Raw genomic sequence first — 21569 nt, forward strand, 5'->3', positions numbered from 1 at the left:
GATCCAGCAGCAACTTTATCAGACTGACAAAATTGTGGAACTACACCACAACAGTGGTTATCTGACTTACCACAGCCCTTCTGCCACACAATTAGCTAATTAGAAAATTGTATGAATGTGTTGGTCTACAGGTCTTCTTAATAAACTTATTGGAGAGTGTATATTTAAGACCTTTCTCTAAGACGGTTCTCAGGGCCCAAGCAGACCACATTTTACCTCTGCAGCAGGACATATGGACTGGTTTGGGAGTGATTACTTTAAGATGCACTCTATGCTGACCGTTTTGTAGAATAGTTGTAGAATAGCACTGTTAATAGTACAGGACCCTCTGGAGCAAACACATATGAGCCTAAGGTTACCTTGGTTCTGTTCAATGTAAAGTGGAGTATAAAGACCCCCAGCGCTGGGTTGTGAAGCAGTGAGACGGCAATCACTGGAGTTACTTAACACCACCCAATTTTACTGGGATAAATAACTAAGCATTTAACATAAGTATCTGACCCCACTCTTGTGCAAGCAAATACTCATAGCAATGTTCCACTATCTAGTGAAAAGTCAGCTTGTACTCAGAAGAGTACAAGCTGTAACTGAATCCAACTGATTTCACAAGAAGGGTGGGCAGATATCTACAAATATTTGGGATGGAAAGTATATCTAGGTTACTGCTTGAATGATGCCATAAGAATAAATAAAGACACTAACAAAACACACAGTATAAACTTGAAATTAAAAATAAAAAAGAGGGTAAATTAATATGCTGGCAACAAACAAACTGAATTTGTTCAGAACCACCACCACCAAATTTGCAGTTGGGAGGCTCTCAAGACTTTTTTACAAGCATAATATTCTGAAGTATATTCCTGGCTATTGGGAACTACTTTTTTGTTCATTACCTCAATTAATCATCTTCTTTAACTGCTAATAAATCCAGTGTAGTGATTAAGCCAGTGGTTCTCGAAACAGATCATCAATGATCGCTAGAAGGCACAACCTTTTGCTCCAATCCAACCATGTGGGGATCTATTAGGACCAGCAATATTCCTCTTTATTTGCAAAAGCCTTTGCAAACAGTAAATCTACTACTGGTATGAGCAACCAATAAATTGACTGTGGTGTTGGAGTCTTCTTGCATCAGTTTCACTATCCCCTTATAAACAGTCACCAAGCACTTTCATCGAGTGTTCTATAGGATTCAGATCTGGTGACTGGAAAGGCCATTGAAGAACACTGAACTCATCTCCATGTTCATGAAAACAATTTTTTGCTTTTGCTTTTGTGGTAATTTGTAGTCATGAAGGGACACACATGGTTTAGCAACAAAACTTCAAGTATCCTCAAGTATACAGTGTAGTGATTAAGCCAGTGCTTCACAAAACAGGTCTTTAAGGACCCCTAGAAGGTCTAACATTTTGCTCCATACGAAGCAAAAACATGGACCATGGGGAATCCATTAGCAATATTCCTCTTTGCAAAGCTATTTCAGTTCCTATATATTTCTGCCATGTTAGAATGCTTGTCCATTTCTTAAGGTTAAAGGTTAAAACATGGGCTCAACTTCATTAAAGCAGCCAAGGCCCGCTCTAAATATGACCCCAGACAATAGTGTTTGCTAGGAAAAGCAAATCTAAGCATGTTGGAATTAGAACAATGAAGTTAGAGCAGCAGCCAGAGACAGAGAATCGGCCTGAGGGATTTCAGCCTGAAGTCAGTCCAAACAAGAGGCGGAAACTGACTGAAGAAAGCAAGTCAACCATGCTCTCCTCTCTTCTGCAAACACGGAAGCCAGCAACACAATAACTTCACACGTTATGCTACCAGGCTAAAAGGACAGATGAGCTAAGGTTCATCCACAGAGGATGACCAGGGGCCTTGTTTTCACAGAGGACTTGCTGCACATTATTTGTGTATAATGGACCTGATGGACAGTAAGGGAATTGTTATGACATTATCTGTACTACGATCACACGAGAGCTGAAACGTCATACTGAATTCAAATTGACAAGTGATACGAAAGGGTAAAACTAATTAGAACATTAAGTGCATACAAAATATTCCAACCAGACTGCAAGCTGTCAAAAAAAAAAAATGACACATAGCTTCACGGAGCACATTGCTCCGTCCTCCATCAATTCTCGGAAAAGAAACGGCGCAAAAAAGAGAGAGAGAAAATTCTCTCTCTCAGAGGTGGTGCTACACCTTTAGGCCAAACATCAACAGATGAAGGTACCTGAGGGGGTAAACACTGAAAAGCTTTAATGGTGTGTTCGTGGTCTGCAAGACAGAACTAATTCATCTCACCAGGGCTTCTCAGCCAGGGGCAACACTGATTTCTCCGACACGGGGATCGGAAGTTCACCATGACCGTGCTCACACAAGCATGTGGTGTAGCATGCCCGCATTCCTGTTATACATATAAGCATGATCACCAACGCATGACTACACTCAAACACTGAACATTGTGATGTGGAATTTAGGTTTGTTTGACGGAAATGGAGACATAGATTACACAGTATTTTGTAAAAGCTGAGGTAACACAGAAGACTTGCTACTACCACCTCGTTCTAGCACCCCACTACAGGCTCAAAAGACAATGGCATTGCTTTAGTTTCAAATAATACACATATCAGGAATATTAGAACATTTTCAAGAGCCATAAAGGTAAAAAATAAGCATGTTGTTTAATAACAGAGCAGTAAAACTGTAAAATCTGAGCATATTTCACCCTAACCAAAGTCACATAGTAGTCACAATTTATACAAAATATCAAAAATAATTAATATTTCTATAAATTCATTCTTTGGTACCTTTAAAGAAAAATGCAAGATAAAGGCCTACACTCTTAGCAAAAAATAGGTTCTATATAGTACTGAAAAATGTTTTTTTTTTTACAATAACAATGGTGGGACAATTTTTAAAAGACTCTCTCTATGTATTGTATTGCATTGTATCTTTATTGTATATAAACTATATACAACAAATATTTTTTAAATCACTTTTAAATCTGTACTATACATACCAAATGCCTCTACTAAAGAACCACTGAATAACACCTATTCATAGGGATGTAGGGTAATGCACAGCAACATTGCTTATTGCAACATTTCTCTTAGTCAATAAGCTTTGTCTAAACTTTCACTTTCTGTGAAAGTGTCACTTATTCAAGCACATTCAGTGTCACAGGTCACACTCCCAGCTCCGATCTCATGGTGTGCCACCATCATTGTTCTTTATTCAAATTTTGTTCAAAATATCCTGAGTCATAAATTGTAAATGACCATGAATTTAAATGTACCCAGAGTGCATCATTATACTCCTAGATAACTAGGTAAAAGACAGTCCATGGCAGGTCACCGACTATTGAAGACAGCAAAGCTCTGATGATAATACAGCATGTGGCAGGTGGGAGTCCATCTGGATTTTGTGGATTATGGCTTCTCTCCGTCCCCCGCCTCATTTCCCCGATGAAAACAACAGCAAACGTTGCTTCACACTGATACTCGAGACAAATGTAGGTCAACCTCATTATGGGCTTAATACCTGGCTGTACGTGACCACCCTCCATGCACCCTGCCTGCACGCCGATGCTGCCACTAATGAGGCATGTAGGGAAGCAAAAATGAATCCAGTTTGCATAAGAAAAGAAAGTCTAATAGCTGTGCTATGTATTAACACAGACACGAAGACACCACAGAAGCAGAGACAATACAAGAAAGACTGATTGTGTTTCCCATTGACAAATGAAATATTTGAACCATGTGCCAGACAGACTTTCTTATCGGTAAAACAATATTTGCATACACTGTATACAGTCTCTATATAAACATAAACAGGGCTAGACTCTGGGCAAGATTATGTAGTTTGTGTTTGAGATCTAAACTTTTCAAACAACTTAAAATATGGCACCTTTTGTATCACAATCCACCATTCAAAGAATACGCCAGGAGCCGAAATATATAGGCCATACCACAAGATGCAAGCCACTCATAACCAGTAAATATCGGAAGGGCAGTTGAAATGTGCAAAGAAATTCAGAGTTGAGCCACAACTAATTTTTTCATGGATTGATGAGATCAAGATTAACCTCTACTAAAGTGATGGAAAGGTCAAAGTGTGGAGAAAGAAAGATCGGCTCACAATTCAAAATGATTTAAAATAGATCATCTATTAAACATGGTGGAGGTAGTGTCATGGCTTGGGCTTGCATGGCTGCATCTGGATGGGGCTCATGAATCATTCTTTGGTAATGTAATTTATGATGGAAGCAGCAGAGAGAATTCATCTAATCAAGAGAAATGCCATAATGCATTGAACACTGTTGCAATTTTAGGAGGGACATGGAGTGAGGGCTTTTGGATTTTGAGATCATATTCTTTGTGATTGACGTATTTAGCCAACAATTTAGCAGGCAATAGGAAATGCTATAAGGTTGTGATAGGCATGTGTTTCACTATTACTACCACATATAAGAAGCATTAGAAATGTGATCCATGAGAATTTTGTAGTTCTTTTTCAGCTAATTGTCTGAATAAATTTATGTATGTAGACTGTTACCTACCTTCATTGCCCCCTCCCCTCTTCCTTGTCAAACCAAATCTGCACCCCTGAGCAATTACCAAAAACTAATCAAAGAAACCAGTCAAACAAACAACAACTGAAAGAAAATCACAATAGCAGAATGCAACAGTTTGGGGATGTTGGTGGGTCGCTGGCTCGATGCAGTTATTGCAAGGGACATATAACCATTTATCATCTATTTACTATGAGCTACAGTGTCAATCATAATTTGATTTCAAACAGTCTTTAGTGGTTGTCTCAATGTGTTTGTTTCACTGCTGTCCCAATACTTTCAGAGGAGGCTGTAGGTTCAACAGTATTAAACAGTCTCTCAGTGGGAAAGGGACATCGTGTTGATGGCTTAGCATTCTTCTCATGTCTGCATCTGGAGCAAACATTCATACTGTGTTTTCTTAAGGGCCTTTTCCTCGTGATCTGTTGAACACGTGGGGAAAAAAAAGCCAACCAGAGATGAGGAATGACTGTCATCGCTATCTGTGTTGTCATTTTTAAAAAGTTTGCCAGTGCGCTTAGCCAGAGGCCAGATTTACTTTAATGCAGAGCCATTAGACTCACATCATAGGCCAGTGATCAAGCGTGACTGAAGCCCAGCATGACACAATAAAAGAGAGTAAGAGTGGAAAGTTTTTCTTTAAAGTGAATTTATCAATGGCCAGCACGTGCCTGGTCTTTCCCTTTAACTCTAATGTTCAAGACGGAAAATGACTTCACATGACTCCCATTGAGAAGCCAATTCACGGACAAGAGATAACTTCACTATTATGAACGATCTATGACGCCAATGGCCAGCTCAGAAACTTGTTCTACAATGAGATAGACAGTGTCACTTTCTAACATCCAACTCCAGCCAGAGCCATTTTAGCTCATATTGATTAGTTCATCAGAAAGTGTTCAATAGCTGGAACAAGCCTGGCAGGAGAGAGAGGAAGAGTAATGAGAACAAGCAAAATCCCCCTGGAATACCTGACCGCAAACATTCTTGGAAGCCTGCAGGCCTCTAACTGCCTGCAAATAATGAGTCTGTAACATTGGATTTGATGGTTCTGTCCAATAAATATTAATGTGAAGAACGTCAGCTTTAAATCAAGGTAACTGACATTTATACTGGGTGAACCATATTGGACAACCCTGTTTATATACAGTGATTATAAATAGCTGGCGAATTGTCAGTTAACTGTGTCCATCGGTGATGCAATTTATTTATGTAAAAGAAACAATAACCAAAAAAAAGCAAAAAAAAAAAAAACCCAAACAAACCCCAAACCAAAGTTGAATGTAGACATACCACTGACATGTGGGGTCAGTTGTCTGGGTTGCCTCTAAGTGTCAATACCAGTAAAGCAGGCCATAAAGAGGTTTAAAAATCAGAACAAATCAATTAGAAACATGGCCAGGGCATTAGGAGATAATCAATTAGTGGGTCTGGCAAAAGCAATCAACCTGGCAGGCCAGTAATGGATGAACAGTAGCATGGGCATGTGTAAGTGGAGCTCTTCTCTTTATGATCAGAAACGTGCTACTTAAGCAACAAGAGAGATTTATCAGGACCAATCAGTGCAAGATTGAACTCCACTGAGCTTAATGACATTGCACACATCAACACAGCATCAACAGCGAAGGTGCATGGACCTGATCAATATATGTTTAACTGACAAAACTGTGCTTAGGGAAAATTCAGCAAACATTACATTAGATTATATATATTAAAGAGCAATGCTCAGTGAAAGCCTGTTTCGGGTGTCAAAATGGACAAACAAATGCTATGACAAACAAAAGCAAAAGAGCTCATTTCTCCACATACTGTTCAGTAAAAAAGCAGCAAAACAACATTTGGTAACTGAATATTACTACTATTTTATGAATAAAGCTTTGTGTTACAAGCTAGTCTTTATTATGTATAAGAAATTCTAATGGAAGCATCCACCCTGATTTGAACAGTGTGAAGGAAAATGAGACCTTCTCCTCCAGTAAATACATTAAAAGAAATGGAAATGCTAGCAGAATTGTTATGGTTACATTGTTATTGGTGTAATGTCCTCAACCTGAGGTGTTGTGTATGGGGGACAACTCTGGGAAATCATCATTGTCTGTAGTAATAACAATAATAATAACAATAATAGTAGGTTGTACAACACACACCACAACCTCTCAGAAATGGCTGCATTAGGACCATCGATGAGCTCCATTGGCGTGAACATGTGACCGTGAATTAGACTGGGAGAGCACATGCAAGAGAGAGAGCACAAGGGTGAGACCACAAGAGAAAAATGCCATAAATATGGTTTACATTAGCAGTTATTTCCAGAGCTACTCTTCTAGTAAGTGTAAGGCAACCAGTTCTTAAAGCATGATGGGTACACTGGAACCCGGTTCTACGAAACAGAGTTGGCAAATCAAGGAAAAGATCAGTTGAGCGTCCAAGTTTTGTATTAGCCTTATATTTTAATATAATTCATTGTATTTGATTAATTCTGCTTGATTAAATGCCTTGCAATGTACACACAGCCTTCTATGACAATAAGAGTTGAGGATGTAAACCACACTGTTGTTTTGTTAGTTGGATTTTTATAAATGAATCACTGCAGTATGGAGTGGATTTATGTAGTGAGGAGACGATCCATTAGGTAGCAATAAAGACTGTGAAGAAGTTCTGAAATTGCTGTTTCATTTAGGGTCAAACACACTTATACATGTTAAATTTGAATAATCTGAATCATTTATCACCAAATTGATCTTGTCGATACTGAATTGATTTGTATAGCATAGGAAATGGATAGCATAGTGTATGGAGGTGTCTGTTTTATCATCTGAAGGAGAGAGATTCGCACCCCAATTAACCCTAAAAAAAACTTAAAATAACAAGACAATTAAGTCTAGCAGGAAAATGTACCTTCAAATACTGTCTTTTAATGTGCTAAAACATTATATGGTATAAAACATATACCATGGTGACGAGATAAGCACCTAGTAGATTTTCACAGCTGTACACAATATTCTCACCCTAATACAGCCTCCTACCAATATGAATATTATGAATACTTCTGAACACACTGTGGATAATACTGTGTGGCCAATTTCTACACTACAATGCACAGCAAAATCATTCATTCAAACATCTGGGAATTTAAACAGTGGGAAAAGAATAAAGTGTGCTGACCTACTTCTCAGCAGTGCAAAAGCTAGCACTAATGTTTGTGTGTCTCCAGCCACTATGGTAGAAACCACCTGTCCACAAACATTACCCATACACACCCAAAAAAAAATTAAGCTTTTTTCTGTGTGTATCTATTTCCCCCTTTCCTCTCCTCTCACAGCACATACACCTCTCACTTTAGCCATGAGCACTGGAATTCCCTTAGGTTATAAACAGCCTCTTCACAAAAGAAAGTGAGAGGCACAGCAGGTTGTTTTACTGGATGAATTAGGCGAGCACAGATTTTGAGCTGTGAAAATCCAAACGTACCCTTTTACTTCAAAATATAAAAAATAAGTCATGTGTGCTTGTATTTAAACTCCAAAGCAACATTTTTTTGTGGAAGAAAAGTCTAACCATATATTTCTGCTTTAAATACAACTGTCATGTTTAATTAATATAATTTTCTATTTTCAGGAAATCTATGATCAGCAGCAAATAATACTGGCACAATGTTGAGGAGGATTTTTTTGATCTATTCCTTTGTTTCAGTTCAACAATATTTATGGAATTAGAGCCCCAGCATTTCGATAGGCTTAGGGTCAAGACTATGACTAGGCCATTTTTCTTCAACCATTCTTCAGTTAATTTACTTGTCTGCTTTGGTCTGTTTAATTGTTGCACCACACAACGTCTCTTTAGCTTGTACTGCGGTTCTTACATTCTCTTGTAAAATGTCCAGGCCCTCTGGGATTGCCTGATGTGCTTTTATAGTAATGCAATGGTCATGGATTGTGTTTTGTTAATATATGGATTAATCATCGTCTTTAGCAAAGCACCCAATCTTATCTCCTTAATAGAAACACCTTTTGTTATTAACATAAAGATTCACTCACCTTGTCTAGCCTGCACTGTGAATGTGTAATCAATGTGCTCAATGTTGGTGTGTTCTTACTTTTGAAAGAGTGTATTTTGTAAATAAATGTGACTTAGAAAACAATCAGACCACATTTTATTCACAAGCAGTGCAGAAATCTGAATCATTCCAAAGATTTTGCTGCCTTTTTTGCAACCATATGAAAAACACTCAATGATTCACCACTTAAACACCATCTGGCTTTCTGTACCTGATAAAATGAGTGTAAGTATGAGATAAATGTAATCTAGCAATTCAGCGTATATCAAAAGCCAGATAGGTACACAGACAAGCCAGTATTAAGTAATATGATCACCTGCCTAACAGGTTGTTGGTACACCGTTGCTGCCAAAACCATTGATTCTACACAGCACTTCACAGGTGACCTTCAATTGCTCTAAGGTTGTGTTATGACATTCATATGTTAACTGTAGTTGGGCAGGCGGTTTGACGGTTACACATCGATTGGTGCTAATGGTTTGGTTTAGATAGGCAGGTAGGTAGGAAAATAAGTAAGTAAGTAGGTCGGTAGATAGACAGACAGACAGACAGACGCAGATATATTTCTCACTCTTGCTTTGCATTTAGTAACCACATCTTCATTACAGTGTCCACTTCTTCTGAACTAGTTTAATTGCTCCATCCCCATCTCTTGAACTGTGCCCCTGCCTGCAGACTTCCATAGACCTCACTGATCTCTCCAAAAAGCCCAGGCTGGTGTTTTGATGGTAGGGAAAGCAGTCCCAGGCTGCACTGCTGTCAGAAAGTGAAAAAAAGCTTGGCGGGGTGGACGGCATCAGCGAAGCCTGATGTCCAGGTCACTGTATGAGGACAATCAGAAGCTCCTCTCAGCCCCCTCCACTGCCTGAATACCGTGCCACGTGTTAGTACAGCACCTGTGAATGTGACAGCCTCTCTGACTGACCCCCCCACCGCATCCTCCTCCCACCGCAACAGCACAGCTGACGCTGGCACTGACCCTGTGTCAAACTACTTTCTCTGACTCACTGACTGAAGGGCTATTGTGGATATCCACATCTGTTGAACGTTTTGAACACTGTTACAATGCCCGGGGCTGCTCTACTTTTGCTCACATTATGGAAAACTCTGGTCTCATGGTTTGTCAGGTGGCGGACATTGCTTTCAGTTATAGGTTTGCATAATAGTGTTTAAACATGGAGCTTTAAAACATGTTTATGAGAGATTCTTTAATTTATAAGGACAAATAATATTTCACACACACACACACACACACACACACATATATATATATATATAAATATATAATGCTCATATCTACTATTGCGCATTTTTAAAAAAAATATTACCGCCCCCAATAATACAGTCATTTCCACAACAGCCTGTGATTTCTGTAAGCAAGATTTTACAAAGTTAACACTTATTTAGGCGTTATTAAAACTAAAATGGCGAGTATTTTAGTTTTTTTTTCAGATTTTAGAAAAACAAAAACAAATTTACTGTTCACATTATTTATATGTATTTAAATAGCATCTAAAAGCAGCTGTTAAGTACTATTAGTACTAATATAAATCCATTTTTCTGGCAGTGAACATTACCGCCACATGTCATTACTGAAATGTTCTTCTAACAAACACCTCATTAACATGACTAAAACAGTATATTGTCTATACATCGAAAAGGCACAACATTAAAACCACAGGTTCCCCACTAATATTGTCCACCTGCCTAATAAGTTGTGCCCCCAAAAAACAGCTCGGACCTGTCAAGGCCTGGAATCCACACGACAGCCAGCACTGACTTTTTCAGCTATTTGTGCTACAGTAGCTCTTCTGTGGTGGCTCTTCTGTAGTCTTTGCTCCCCACATGTATTTTTTCCTGCTTCCAACAACTGCCTGAAAGTCAATTGGCAGCCCCAAAGACACTAATTTGTCCATTTCTATCCTCAAGCGATCGTCGCGAAACAAGAACACTCCATGCAACTGTTGTTGAGTTCTTTACCAGTGGCAGACAATTAAATCTTGACTACAGTTCATCCACATGCATGTGGGAGACTGGAGGTAAACTGCAATAAGGAATAATGGAGCCTTTTGGTCATCAGACTAGACGCTAAGTCTGGCGGACACCATACACATGCACATCGCCACAAAAACGCCGCCCCCATTGTGAAGCATTCTCGATAGCAGACCCTGGAAGGCTTGTTTAGGTAGAGGGTAAAATGAATGTAGCAAAATATAAGAAAATCCGGGAGGACAATCTGATTCAGTCTGCAAGAGAACTACAACTTGGACGAAAGCTGCACAGAAATGTTTTAAAGACAACAAGGTGAACGTTCTGGAGAGGCCAAGTCAAAGCCCAGAACTCAATCCAATAGAGAATGTGTGACTGGACTCAAAAAGGGGTGTTCAGGCCTGACCCCTGTGCTACCTAAAAGAGCTTGAGCAGTCTTGCATAGAAGAATAGTGTAAAATTGCTGAGCCCAAATAATCCTTCACTAAATACGGGCTGGGGGTGAATATTTATGTAATCACTTATTTTACATTATATATTTATATTTTACTGAAATGACGTTGTAGGAATCTGTTCAGTTATTGACACTGAACAAATTGATTGATTGATCCCATTTCTAAAAGCAATGAAAGGGGAAAACATCCAAGGGGGTGAATACTTCTTATAGGCACTGAAGCATATTCAAGTTATGCATCATGAACATCATGTGCTTCACTTCTGCTGTGTGTACTTGCCCATCTTACCTGTAGGCATGATACGATGCATGGCCACAGAAAGGAAAAAGATGGCATCGCTGTAGTAGGCCCCAGAGCCTGCACTAAAGTGCCTCTGCATGGCCTCCACAATGGGGAACAGCTTCCCTGTCAAATCACCAACATCATGGAACACCACCTGGAACAAACAATCAGACAAAAGCAAATCTGATAAACAAAGATGTTGTCTGGCGTTGGCCGATACAGCAAACATCTGACACTCGCATGTCTGCTTTCAGTTCACAGTGTTCACAGCCACATTATCTAGATCAACCCTGTCCAACACATAGGTCCCCTTCTCCCGATGGACCTTCATGGCGACCTACTCCACCATGACGCGCCCCCTTAACGTCTCTCCTCCGTTTTAAACCGAACCAAACACAATGCCTTTTGGATGTCTGCAGTACGAGCAGGGACTTAATCCTGCCCTGTGCTGTGCTGCATGGATTTGGCAGCCAGTCAGCACTCACAATCAGATAATGTGGATCTCTCGCTAGATTACACAAAAGAGGATTGGGCGAAGGGGGGGGGGCCCACAGTAACCACACATTTCCCATTAAAGCTTTTATTCCAATGGAAACAAATATGTTCTGGAGTGAGATTACCATTCACCATTCAGTCCAGCGAAGTACAACAGCACAGATTCAACACAAGCTCCCGATTCAGGATTAATCATCAAAACAGCTACCAGATTCAACATCCTCGCAGTGTTTAGAGAGGATGTGCAAAGATTATTTAAAAACATCAGGAGAGATTAAAACTGTCTAAGCACTGGAGCAAGGGAACGGATATCATATACGGCTTGGAGTCATCTGTTAGATTAGATGCTCGAGGAAAGACAGCTGTGTGAGAGACACAGTGAGAGATACTGTTGCTCTATTCACAGCTCATATGATAATATTTAAGGAACAATTAGCAAGTCAGTGATGGTTTTAACCTAACATGGTTTGAAGGTCATTAACGATACTGGCTTCCAATATCTCATAAATGGTTACTTTTTAAAGATTTCTCGAAATCTGCCAAAATCAAAACTAATTTTATGTCATTGTTAAATAATGCAGCAGCTTACAAAGTGGTCAAAAGTGGTCATCCTGCTTGTTAAAGGAGCAGTCTTACCAAAAATGCTAATGCTAATGCTGCAAGCCAATAGCCACAGTTAACCCAAGACCCCATTTACACTGGGACATCTTATCCTGATAAGATTTTAGTCACATGCATCTCCAGTTATTTCGACTGAAATCCAGTTGCCGTGTGGGACGGAACAGGCACATTCGTCCGTTGCAAGGCAATTATTACTGGTGTTTCATTTGTACTGGAGGATGTTTTGGTTGTGGGATGCGTCTTGTAGAGACGGATGCTACAATGTGGCTCAAATGCATCTCAGACCACCTCCTGAAGTGTTTTGAGTGTATTCATTTTAAACGTGTTCTTGGGTGTGTTTACACTTGCAGTTTTTGTGGCTTGGCCTTATCCAGGAATAATCCTGATACTCAAGACGGATAAAGTGACCAGGTGCAAACAGTGTCTAAAACAAAAGATTAACTGTATAATTAACTGTCAATTAGTGTTATCTAGCCTTATCTAGGCTGATAACTAATATTATCAAATATCAAAACTGTTTTTATCGTAAATGTGTTCTCTTTCACAAGCCTCTTTCTCTTTCTTTTATTTAACCATCCCCTTTATAAATGTCCTTTTGCCAGTATTTTGTTTGACAACCAAACAAATGCAAAAAAAAAAAACGGGATGGAAGTGCTTGAAGCTTGCCCAATTGGTAATTATACATATTAGCCATAACATTAACAGATGGAGCGCATTACATCGATTATCTTGTTACAGTGGAATCTGTCAGGAGGTAAAATCTACATATTAAGCAGCAAGTGAACAGTCAGCTCTGGAAACTGATGTGTTGGAAGCAGGAAAAACAAGCAAGCAAAAGGATCATTGTGACTTTGACACGAGCCAAACTGTGATTGTGGCTTGATTGTCTGGGGTCTTCCCATTATGCAGTTGTTAGTACCTACCAAAAGTGGTCGAAGTATGTGCAACCTTGAGGTGGACTGGGGACAAGGTCATGGGTGTCTAAGCCAATCACTTTTTTTACCTTCGATTTTGGAGGTACAAGTGGGACCTACCCAAAATAGGCAGCTGTTTTTTTCATGTTATGACTGACTGGTGCAGGGAAAATGCAAGCTATAGAGCTATAGGGTGATTGTAACTGAGTTGGATGCAATAATATTGTTAAATTGTAATATTGTAGAAATTGTGTAGAGTTTTACATATGACTAGGAGGTCTTCTGAGAGGCCTTCTGAGATAATTCACTCTAAATTTACAAGAGGACAAAACAGACCCAAAACCCAGACCTACCACAAGTTTTCAATTGCCAGCACACATCCAAATTCCACTAAGCAGTTTACCAATTTGTGTGTGTTTGTGTGTGTGTGGGGGGGGCTGAGCTTTCTCAGCATATAAAGCACCTTGAATGACTTGCTTAAGGACGTGCGCATTATAAAACCACAAGGCTGCTAGCTGTATTAAATCCTGAAAGTGTGTCTATTGCAGCAATTGTGTACACGTCCAGCCACAGGCCTTTGAGAACCAATATGAGAATATGACAGCATTTTATAGTTCTCTCTATTAAAAAACTAAAAAAACTAAAGCAAAGACCTGATTACTAAATCAACAACACTGGATTTCTTTTCCAAATTCCTTAAGCAGAGCACTAATCTCTTCAGTAACAAAAGGGGAAAGGTCACGGCAACATGGAACAAAGTGTGCAGGGCTCTTACTGGTAGAACACTTTCATTGGGCCTCCAGTCTGAAACCTCCACAAGGGAAGCCCATGTTATTTCTGACTTCCTTCAGCACTCTTCCTGGAGACGCAAACCATCTGCTGCGGGGTCAGTGTTTGCCTTAAGCTCCTAATAGTTCTGATGAAAGCTGAGGATGCGAAGGCTGATCCCGAGTCAGCTAGGCGAAGAGCATAACTGCGGCTTCCTGAGCAGCTGGCCTGGACTGAATCTGCTTCCCAAAAGCTTGACCACATAACAACTGTCGCTAGGTGAAAGACAGACGGTTTTCCAGACCCAGATTAAGCCTAAGCTCAGACTAAATAGGCTTATTTGTGATGGTGGAACGCCATTAGCATTGCACTTTAGTCCAAGGCTACCAAAGACTACTTAAAAAGAAAGCTTCATGAATAAATAGCTTTAGATAATTGATATAGAAATTTTAAATGACATGCCAAATGCAGTCGGTGAGAGGAAACCTCGGTCGACAATACTGTACATACACACTGTTTACTATGCAAAACCACCAGTTAACCTACAATATATCTATATGTAATGTTGACAAGAGTCAAATCCTGCTAAACCTAGGTTGAGATGGGACTGGCTCTACATGGTGATAATTACATTTTACTACAGGATGTCTGTATTGTTAATGACTGATTCACATGGGTCCTTGACTGACACATCACCATAACACCAAGGAAACCTCCATTTGAGAGTTTAGTGCCTATTGTACCCTAAACTGTGGTGGACTAAACTCTTAATACAGCTGCCAGAAGTGAATCTGCCACAGACTTGTACCAGCTACTAGATTTGTGCCTTACGATGCAGGTTTCACCTACTTACATTTTACCACACATACAGTCAGGTCCTAAAGTATTTGGACAGTGCCAACTGCCCTTATTTATCAAACTTCTCAGAGAAAGAATGCTGATCTGGGCTCAGGTAAGGTTCACTGATTTCATTTGGCCAGCTGATTAGAGGTGATCTTAGATCAGTACTTTTACTCTGAGATGCTGAGATGCTAAGCGAGGCCTATTGCTTGTTATCTTGCCTTTGTACAATGGCTCAATGAATTTAAAATGTGTCCATTTTCATATGATAAAAGGTAATTGGTAGTGATGCTCAATATATCTGCAGCTGATATATTATTTGTCGATATATGTATTGTTTCAGTTCTCTGTTGCGGAGGACCAGGGATTCCGTCGACTGCCTGAGCAAGGATTGATGTTTACTGCTATGTAAAGTGAATTACTGAAAAAGGTATATATTATAATGTGAACTTTTTTTGAATACTAAAAAGGTTAAGTTGCCGGTTTTTAATATTGGCCACAACAATGTGCTAACAATCGGTTATCATTTTGGCCCAAGAAATTAGCTAAAATCACTAAGATATACCAGTAATATAAGAATATTATATTTATTCCTAGTTTTACCCAATTATTCCTAGTTTTACCCAATTTTCTATGCAATTTGGAAAGCCAATTACCCAACCCCACTCATACGAACTCCCCGCATTCTTTGCCCCCCAACACTAGGAGAATAAAGACTGGCACATGTCTCATCCGACACATTTGACGCCAGCAACTGCCTCTCTTGGAGGACGCATCGCTAGGTTGCCAGTGTGCTCGGATGAAAAGAGCGGCTCCCCAGCTCCGATACAACAGTTAACAGACACCTGTGGTGACCAACATCACACCAGGAGTGATGTGGGGAGGAAGTGCCATCAACCCATCCCTGAGAGAGCCAGGCCAAATGTGCTCTTGGCAACCAGCAGGGATTCGAACCAGTATGTGTTATAAATGTAGTCTATTCATAACCATTTCATGTAATAATTTTGTGTGGGAGTTCAGAGCCATAAAACTCTTCAGACATCTGGTTCAAATCACCATCACTGTGAATAATTCTGATTTGATAAGTTTCTCTAGAACATTTGCAGGTCACCTCAAACCACTCTGAATGGCTTTATGTGCATCGCAATCATTTTAATACGCAAAACTTTTCATTTAGGAAAATCAATGGAATTCCCCTTTAAGCAAAGTGTAAAAGTGGTTCTTCTATGGCAGTGCTTCCTAATCCTGTTGCTGGTGATTTACCTTCTTGCACAGTTTAGTTCCAACCATAACTTAATACCTGATCCACATGTTAAAGGTCTTTCAGGGCCTTCTGAATGATCTGAACTCCCCAGGATGGTGGATCCCCAGGGCTGGGAACACTTTTCGGCACCTTTATTATTTTTACCGTTATTTTTCGCCGTCCAAGAAACAAGCCCAGAGAGATTTCAAACTAAGACTTGCTCCAACATGTTATGATTGTTGCTACTTTTGGGAGAACACAAGAGGCTTTAGCTTGTTTTCTGAGCACTTACCTCACTCATTCGGTTATACTGGCCAAGCAAAGCACGAGTATAGCAAGCACTCACCACGAATGTTCAGCCACAGCTGGTTTGATCTTGTATTCCCAGAGCCTACATGCCATTGGTTTGTACTAAACTCTCTTTTAGGAAGGGGGGGCGGGGTGAGTGTGGGAGCTTGAACAGCAGACTCCAGAACTTTCCATTCAGGAGTTCTAAGTGAAATGTGCACTTGCATGTGAAGAAAATGTGTGTGTGTGTGTGTGTGTGTGTGAGATGTGGAAACCACTTGTATATTCTCTTCCTAATCAAAATGCCCACGCTAGTCGAGAAAGAAACAGCACTGAAGCTGTACACTTCAGAGCCTTATGCTACTCATCTGCCTACAATCAACCAGACTGTATGTCTTTCTGTAATAAAGCAGCATTAATCAAAGTGCTCGGGAATCACATGGTGTATGTGCAGAGTGGATTACTTTGGGATGTTCCATTAAGCCCTATGCTCATTATCTTGTGGTGTGTGCATATGTGTGTGTGTTTGTGCGAGCGCGAGTAGGCTGGGAAGAAGTGGATTAAAGGCACGATAAGCTGGACGACCGGCTAAGAGCCAACTGTGCTAAACTGAGCAAACTATCCCTTGATCCAAGGCAAAGGATCATTCTTAGCAGGGATGTTGCTGGGCAGGGGAAGCCATTGTCCACAAGGAGCAAGAAGCTGTGGCTGTATCAGTACAACAGCCTCTAACAATAGAGAGCAGGGTCCATTCTCCAAAGTCCTACTAGACCCCGGTTACACCTGGTCATGTGACTAGCATCCGGACTGTATCCTGATAAGATTTCAGCCACATGCATTTAGATTCGATAGTCAAATGCATCTCCGGTTAGTCGAACTGAAATCTGATTGCTGTATGTGTGACGGAATATGCAAATTAGCTAATTGCGCAGTGATTATTACTGGTGGTTTCGGTAGGACTGGGAGGGGTTTCGGGTGTGAGATGGGTGCATTTACACTGCTGTAACGTGGCTCAAATGCGTCTCTTCAACGAAGTGGTCCGAGTGGATTTGAATCTGTTAAAAGCGTCTTGGGTGCGTTTACCCTTGCAGTGTTATGTGGCTTGGTCTCATCCAGATATAATGCTGATCCTCAAGGTGCATTAAGCAACCTGCTGTAAACGGGGTCCTAAACATTTGGCTTATTGTACACTCTGAAGAAAACTATGAAGAAACATTTTAATTAAACTCAAGTTACAATGAAGTGATTGAAGCCAGCACAGGTAGCTGGCACATGTAGCCAATTCCTTTAGGGGCCAACAGACATACATTCCTCACATACCTCAGTCTATTCAAAGGTGCAGCCTACAGAATATAATCTGAAGTAAGAACTAGGAAAGGATCCTGGCACGGACTCAACAACAAGACAGAACAACACTGCCCCCATGTGACCGGAGCTCTGCAAACACAGCCTGTTGGAAAATGACTATGTATTTATATGAGTCCAACTATGCTCAACCATAGTGTGTAGATTACAAGGCAACTTTATTTAATGTGTATATATTTAAGATATGTATGGTTTTCACTGACATCTCTGCCTTGTTCCCCAATTCCACTGTATATTGATGCTGCTTAGATTTGGAACCGCTCTAATATTTATGGCCAATACTCCAAAAGGACATGTTTTATATGTTTAGGCTGTAAAGGGCTGTTTTGGTTGTTTTGAGAGTATTAACATATGTAGTATGATCTGCTGATCTTAGAGCATTTAGAGCAATGTCTCTATTAATGCTGCTTCTGTGCCTTAAACGCTGCAAAAACTTGACTACTGTACGCAGTTCCGGTCATGAATTGAGTGTTAAGTGCAATGGATTGGACAGCAATGCACTGCATAGTGGAATCCTTCCTCCAGCAGATGAAATCTGGACTTTCGGTGGTTTTCATGTGCACTGCTGAGACACGAAGGCTAATGATTACGTTGATCACCACTCTGTAAGAAAGGTTTATCGCCAGCGATAGGCCGGGCCTTAGGAGCTGTTTACTACAATGGCACAAAGTCTCTTTATTACACAGTTAAGATGAATCGACGAATGACCGTCTGCCTGGTTGATATTTTATTGAGCTTTCACAGCCATTCACAAAGTGAAGGCTCGGGCACTCCTATACTTAAAACTATTAACAGTTAAAGTTAAGATGTGTCTTCTTCTTTAATTGCCATTAAAACATGATTTTAATGTTCTATGTTCTATGTTGCTTTGTGGCTCAGTTAAGATGATTTGGGTTCCAATAAACAACTATATATGATACACTGTATGTAGAGTTTGGAATAGCTGCTGGCATGAGTCTTCCTGTGAGAGCTTTTGGGACTGAGAGATATATAGTGTTTGTCTCTGCAATGATGCAGAGGAAGTGCCTGTTGCGTGACCTTCCCAGCCTCTGGCACGGGGCACTAAAGATGACGTGGGCTTGTTATGTGTGTGCCCTTCTCTATCCAGCAGTGTCACTGCCAGCTGGTGAAGCATGAGGGCAAAGAAAATTTTACAACCATCAAGACTCGCAGAGAGAATACTGTAAGGTGTCTTAAAGGAACACTCCAGTGTATCAGTGTCTGTACCATGAACCATTTGGCATAGGCAATAATTTTGCAATAACATTTATCCCAGCATGTGGGAAATCAACAGAACAGTGACTCACATTGGCTTCTAATAAAGGTGTGCCTTGAGTCAGTAGGTTTTCTGCTCATTTACAGGGACATGCATCAACATGTACTGCCTGAGAGAGCCAATGGTCCATGCAAACCAAGAAGCAGCAGATCACTGGACTGTTCATTTAGAGTCAGATCAGTTCTCACCTCATACTGAAAGGTTGCTTCCAGCAGCAGCTCAGGCAGCATCCTCATCCCCAACTCCTTGCTGGCTGCGTCAGAGACGAAATGAAGAGCCAGAACCTCATCCTCCAAGAAGCGGCCATGTTTGGCCATGGAGCGCATGGCCACTTCGAACTTGCTCTGCAGAGTCCTGCTCTTGTCGACCTTGGTGAACATCATGAGAGCGTGATACTGCTGCCTCTCGCCTGACCTCTTCTCAAGTCCATCTTCTTGGTGCCTAATCGCCGTCCTTTCCTCGCGATGTACAGACCTGGTGTCCACAGAGAGGTCGGCATCATTGCGGTTGGAGTTGTGACTTGCTTGGGTCTGCTTTATCCGTTTTGTGGTGCTGGAGAAGTTTTGCTTATCCGAGCCGAAGTAGTAGAACGCCATCACCGCCAGGGCTGCGGCCAGAAGCAGCACGATCTGATAGGACCTGAAGGTGCTGATCCTGCCCATAGCGACTGAGAACAAACGCAGGACACTCATAGCTCCACACAGGCTGGGATATCTCTCCTCAAAGGCTACTCTGTTGGATGGTCTTCTAAAGTGGTGGAAAGGTCAGAGGGTCTGTTATTCTGTTGTAGATCTGTGTTATATACAGCTTATTCTTCCTTTACAGCTCGTCTTGTGCTTGTGTGGTCTTGGAGCTGCATTAAATTATGAATTATTATATGCATCATCATCATCATTATTATTATGATATTGTTGCTGTTAACTTTACTCCTGAGAGACTAATCATCCACAACCATGTCACATATTTAGACTGGCTAAAGGCAAAGCTGCGATTACCTCGTCAAAATCTGTAACTAGCAACCAGATCAAAGGGTAGATTCGGTTGCTATGGAAACATTAAAGGAGGGCTGGCTCCGTAACCAAGCCTAATACGACCTGCTTAACTAGCTATAGCTGGATTTCACCCACTTACCGCGGTGTTCAGGCGTTCAGTAATAAAGCTACGGGAGGCAGTTAGCTAGCATCTGTTCGCGACGCTAAATGTTCAAAAACATGCCGTTTCACTGTGAGCAGAGCTCCGCCAAGTGACACTATCTGCCATCTTTGCCCCTCACTTCAGCTTTCCTCTCTCCAACAGCAGCGCGTGAAGCCAGGTCTAGTTTCCCACTGACCGGTTTCTATTTCCGTTGAGAAGAATCCATTTTTCGCCCTTATCGCAAAACTTAATTTAATAAATTAAATATTCAGCACATTCCGAGTAAAAAAGTACAAAAAGTACAACGAGCTATGTACGGATGCACGTAATTATATGTGTTTTTATTTTTGTATTGTACTAATCTATTTTTGTTATTGTTTTGTAGACATGGCTTAGCTCCCAAGATGTAGCATCAATTCCTTAGCTATATTTAGCTATATTTATTATTAATGCTCACTGCAGTAAACGTACCCATTTATGCATCAATAGATTTTGTGACTGAAGGTGAACTTTTCTTAAAAATGTAGGGCTAGCTATCTAGCCAACAGTCTTTTGAATACGAAGCTTTTATTTTGACAAGTTTGCAGCTAATCCCGTGTGTGCTATAGTCATTGCCTGATTCACTACAGCAGAGCAGAAGTCAACAGACCTTCCAGCCGCGTGAGGTCCAGTAGGTGAGCTGTGTTATAGTCACCAATAGTCACCAGTCAAATATAACATAGCTAAATATTACATAAATATGACGTTCATGTAACATAATAACATAAGCATCATTTTTAAAGTATGTCCTCATACGTCTCTGTAAGGCGGAAAAGACGGAACACAATATTGGCCGTTTATTTATAATAACCCACACTTTAAAAAAAACCGTCTTTCAGACGTTTTAGATGTTAAATGGATTTACACAGTATTGCAAAAATAGTAATATTAAAGTGTTTTATTTTTTAGCTGTTTTAGGTGTTATATGTGCTGTTTACTTTTATTGATCTGAAACATGCTTTGTAAAATCTAGAATAAACACAATCTTGGAAAATCCTTTAATTGCTGTTGTCCACAGTGATCTATATACTATACTATATATATACTATATGACCAAACGCCATACCAGTATAAAAGCTCGTTCCATATCCCGTTACAAAAGCATTAAAGCATTAAAGCAGCCTTATGCGAGAATTGGTATCTGGTATCTGTCTTGCTCCTTGGCTCCTCCTACAGTCGGGAAATGTCATTTGCTTTGAGACACCCTTCAAGAAGGACATGCTGAAAGATACAGAA

General features: G+C 40.4%; 1 protein-coding gene across 2 annotated transcripts in view; it reads right to left on the reverse strand.

Annotated features, from left to right (window-relative positions):
- Nucleotides 1–20438, reverse strand: part of xxylt1 (xyloside xylosyltransferase 1) — a 47745-nt gene extending 27307 nt beyond the window's left edge. Inside the window, exons 1-3 of one of the 2 annotated variants that reach the window (XM_072660694.1) lie at nt 20292–20438; nt 19349–19907; nt 11357–11504 (exon numbers count right to left, since the gene is read on the reverse strand). In XM_072660694.1, coding sequence (XP_072516795.1) covers nt 11357–11504; nt 19349–19852 — 652 coding nt within the window. In that variant the 5' untranslated portion in view covers nt 19853–19907; nt 20292–20438. Of the gene's footprint in view, nt 1–11356; nt 11505–19348; nt 20014–20291 lie in introns of both variants that reach the window. The other variant, XM_072660695.1, reaches the window with a different exon arrangement.
- Nucleotides 20439–21569: the final 1131 nt, after the last annotated feature.

This window comes from Salminus brasiliensis, chromosome 17 (genome assembly GCF_030463535.1).
Source record: "Salminus brasiliensis chromosome 17, fSalBra1.hap2, whole genome shotgun sequence".
NCBI classification, from domain to species: domain Eukaryota; kingdom Metazoa; phylum Chordata; class Actinopteri; order Characiformes; family Bryconidae; genus Salminus; species Salminus brasiliensis.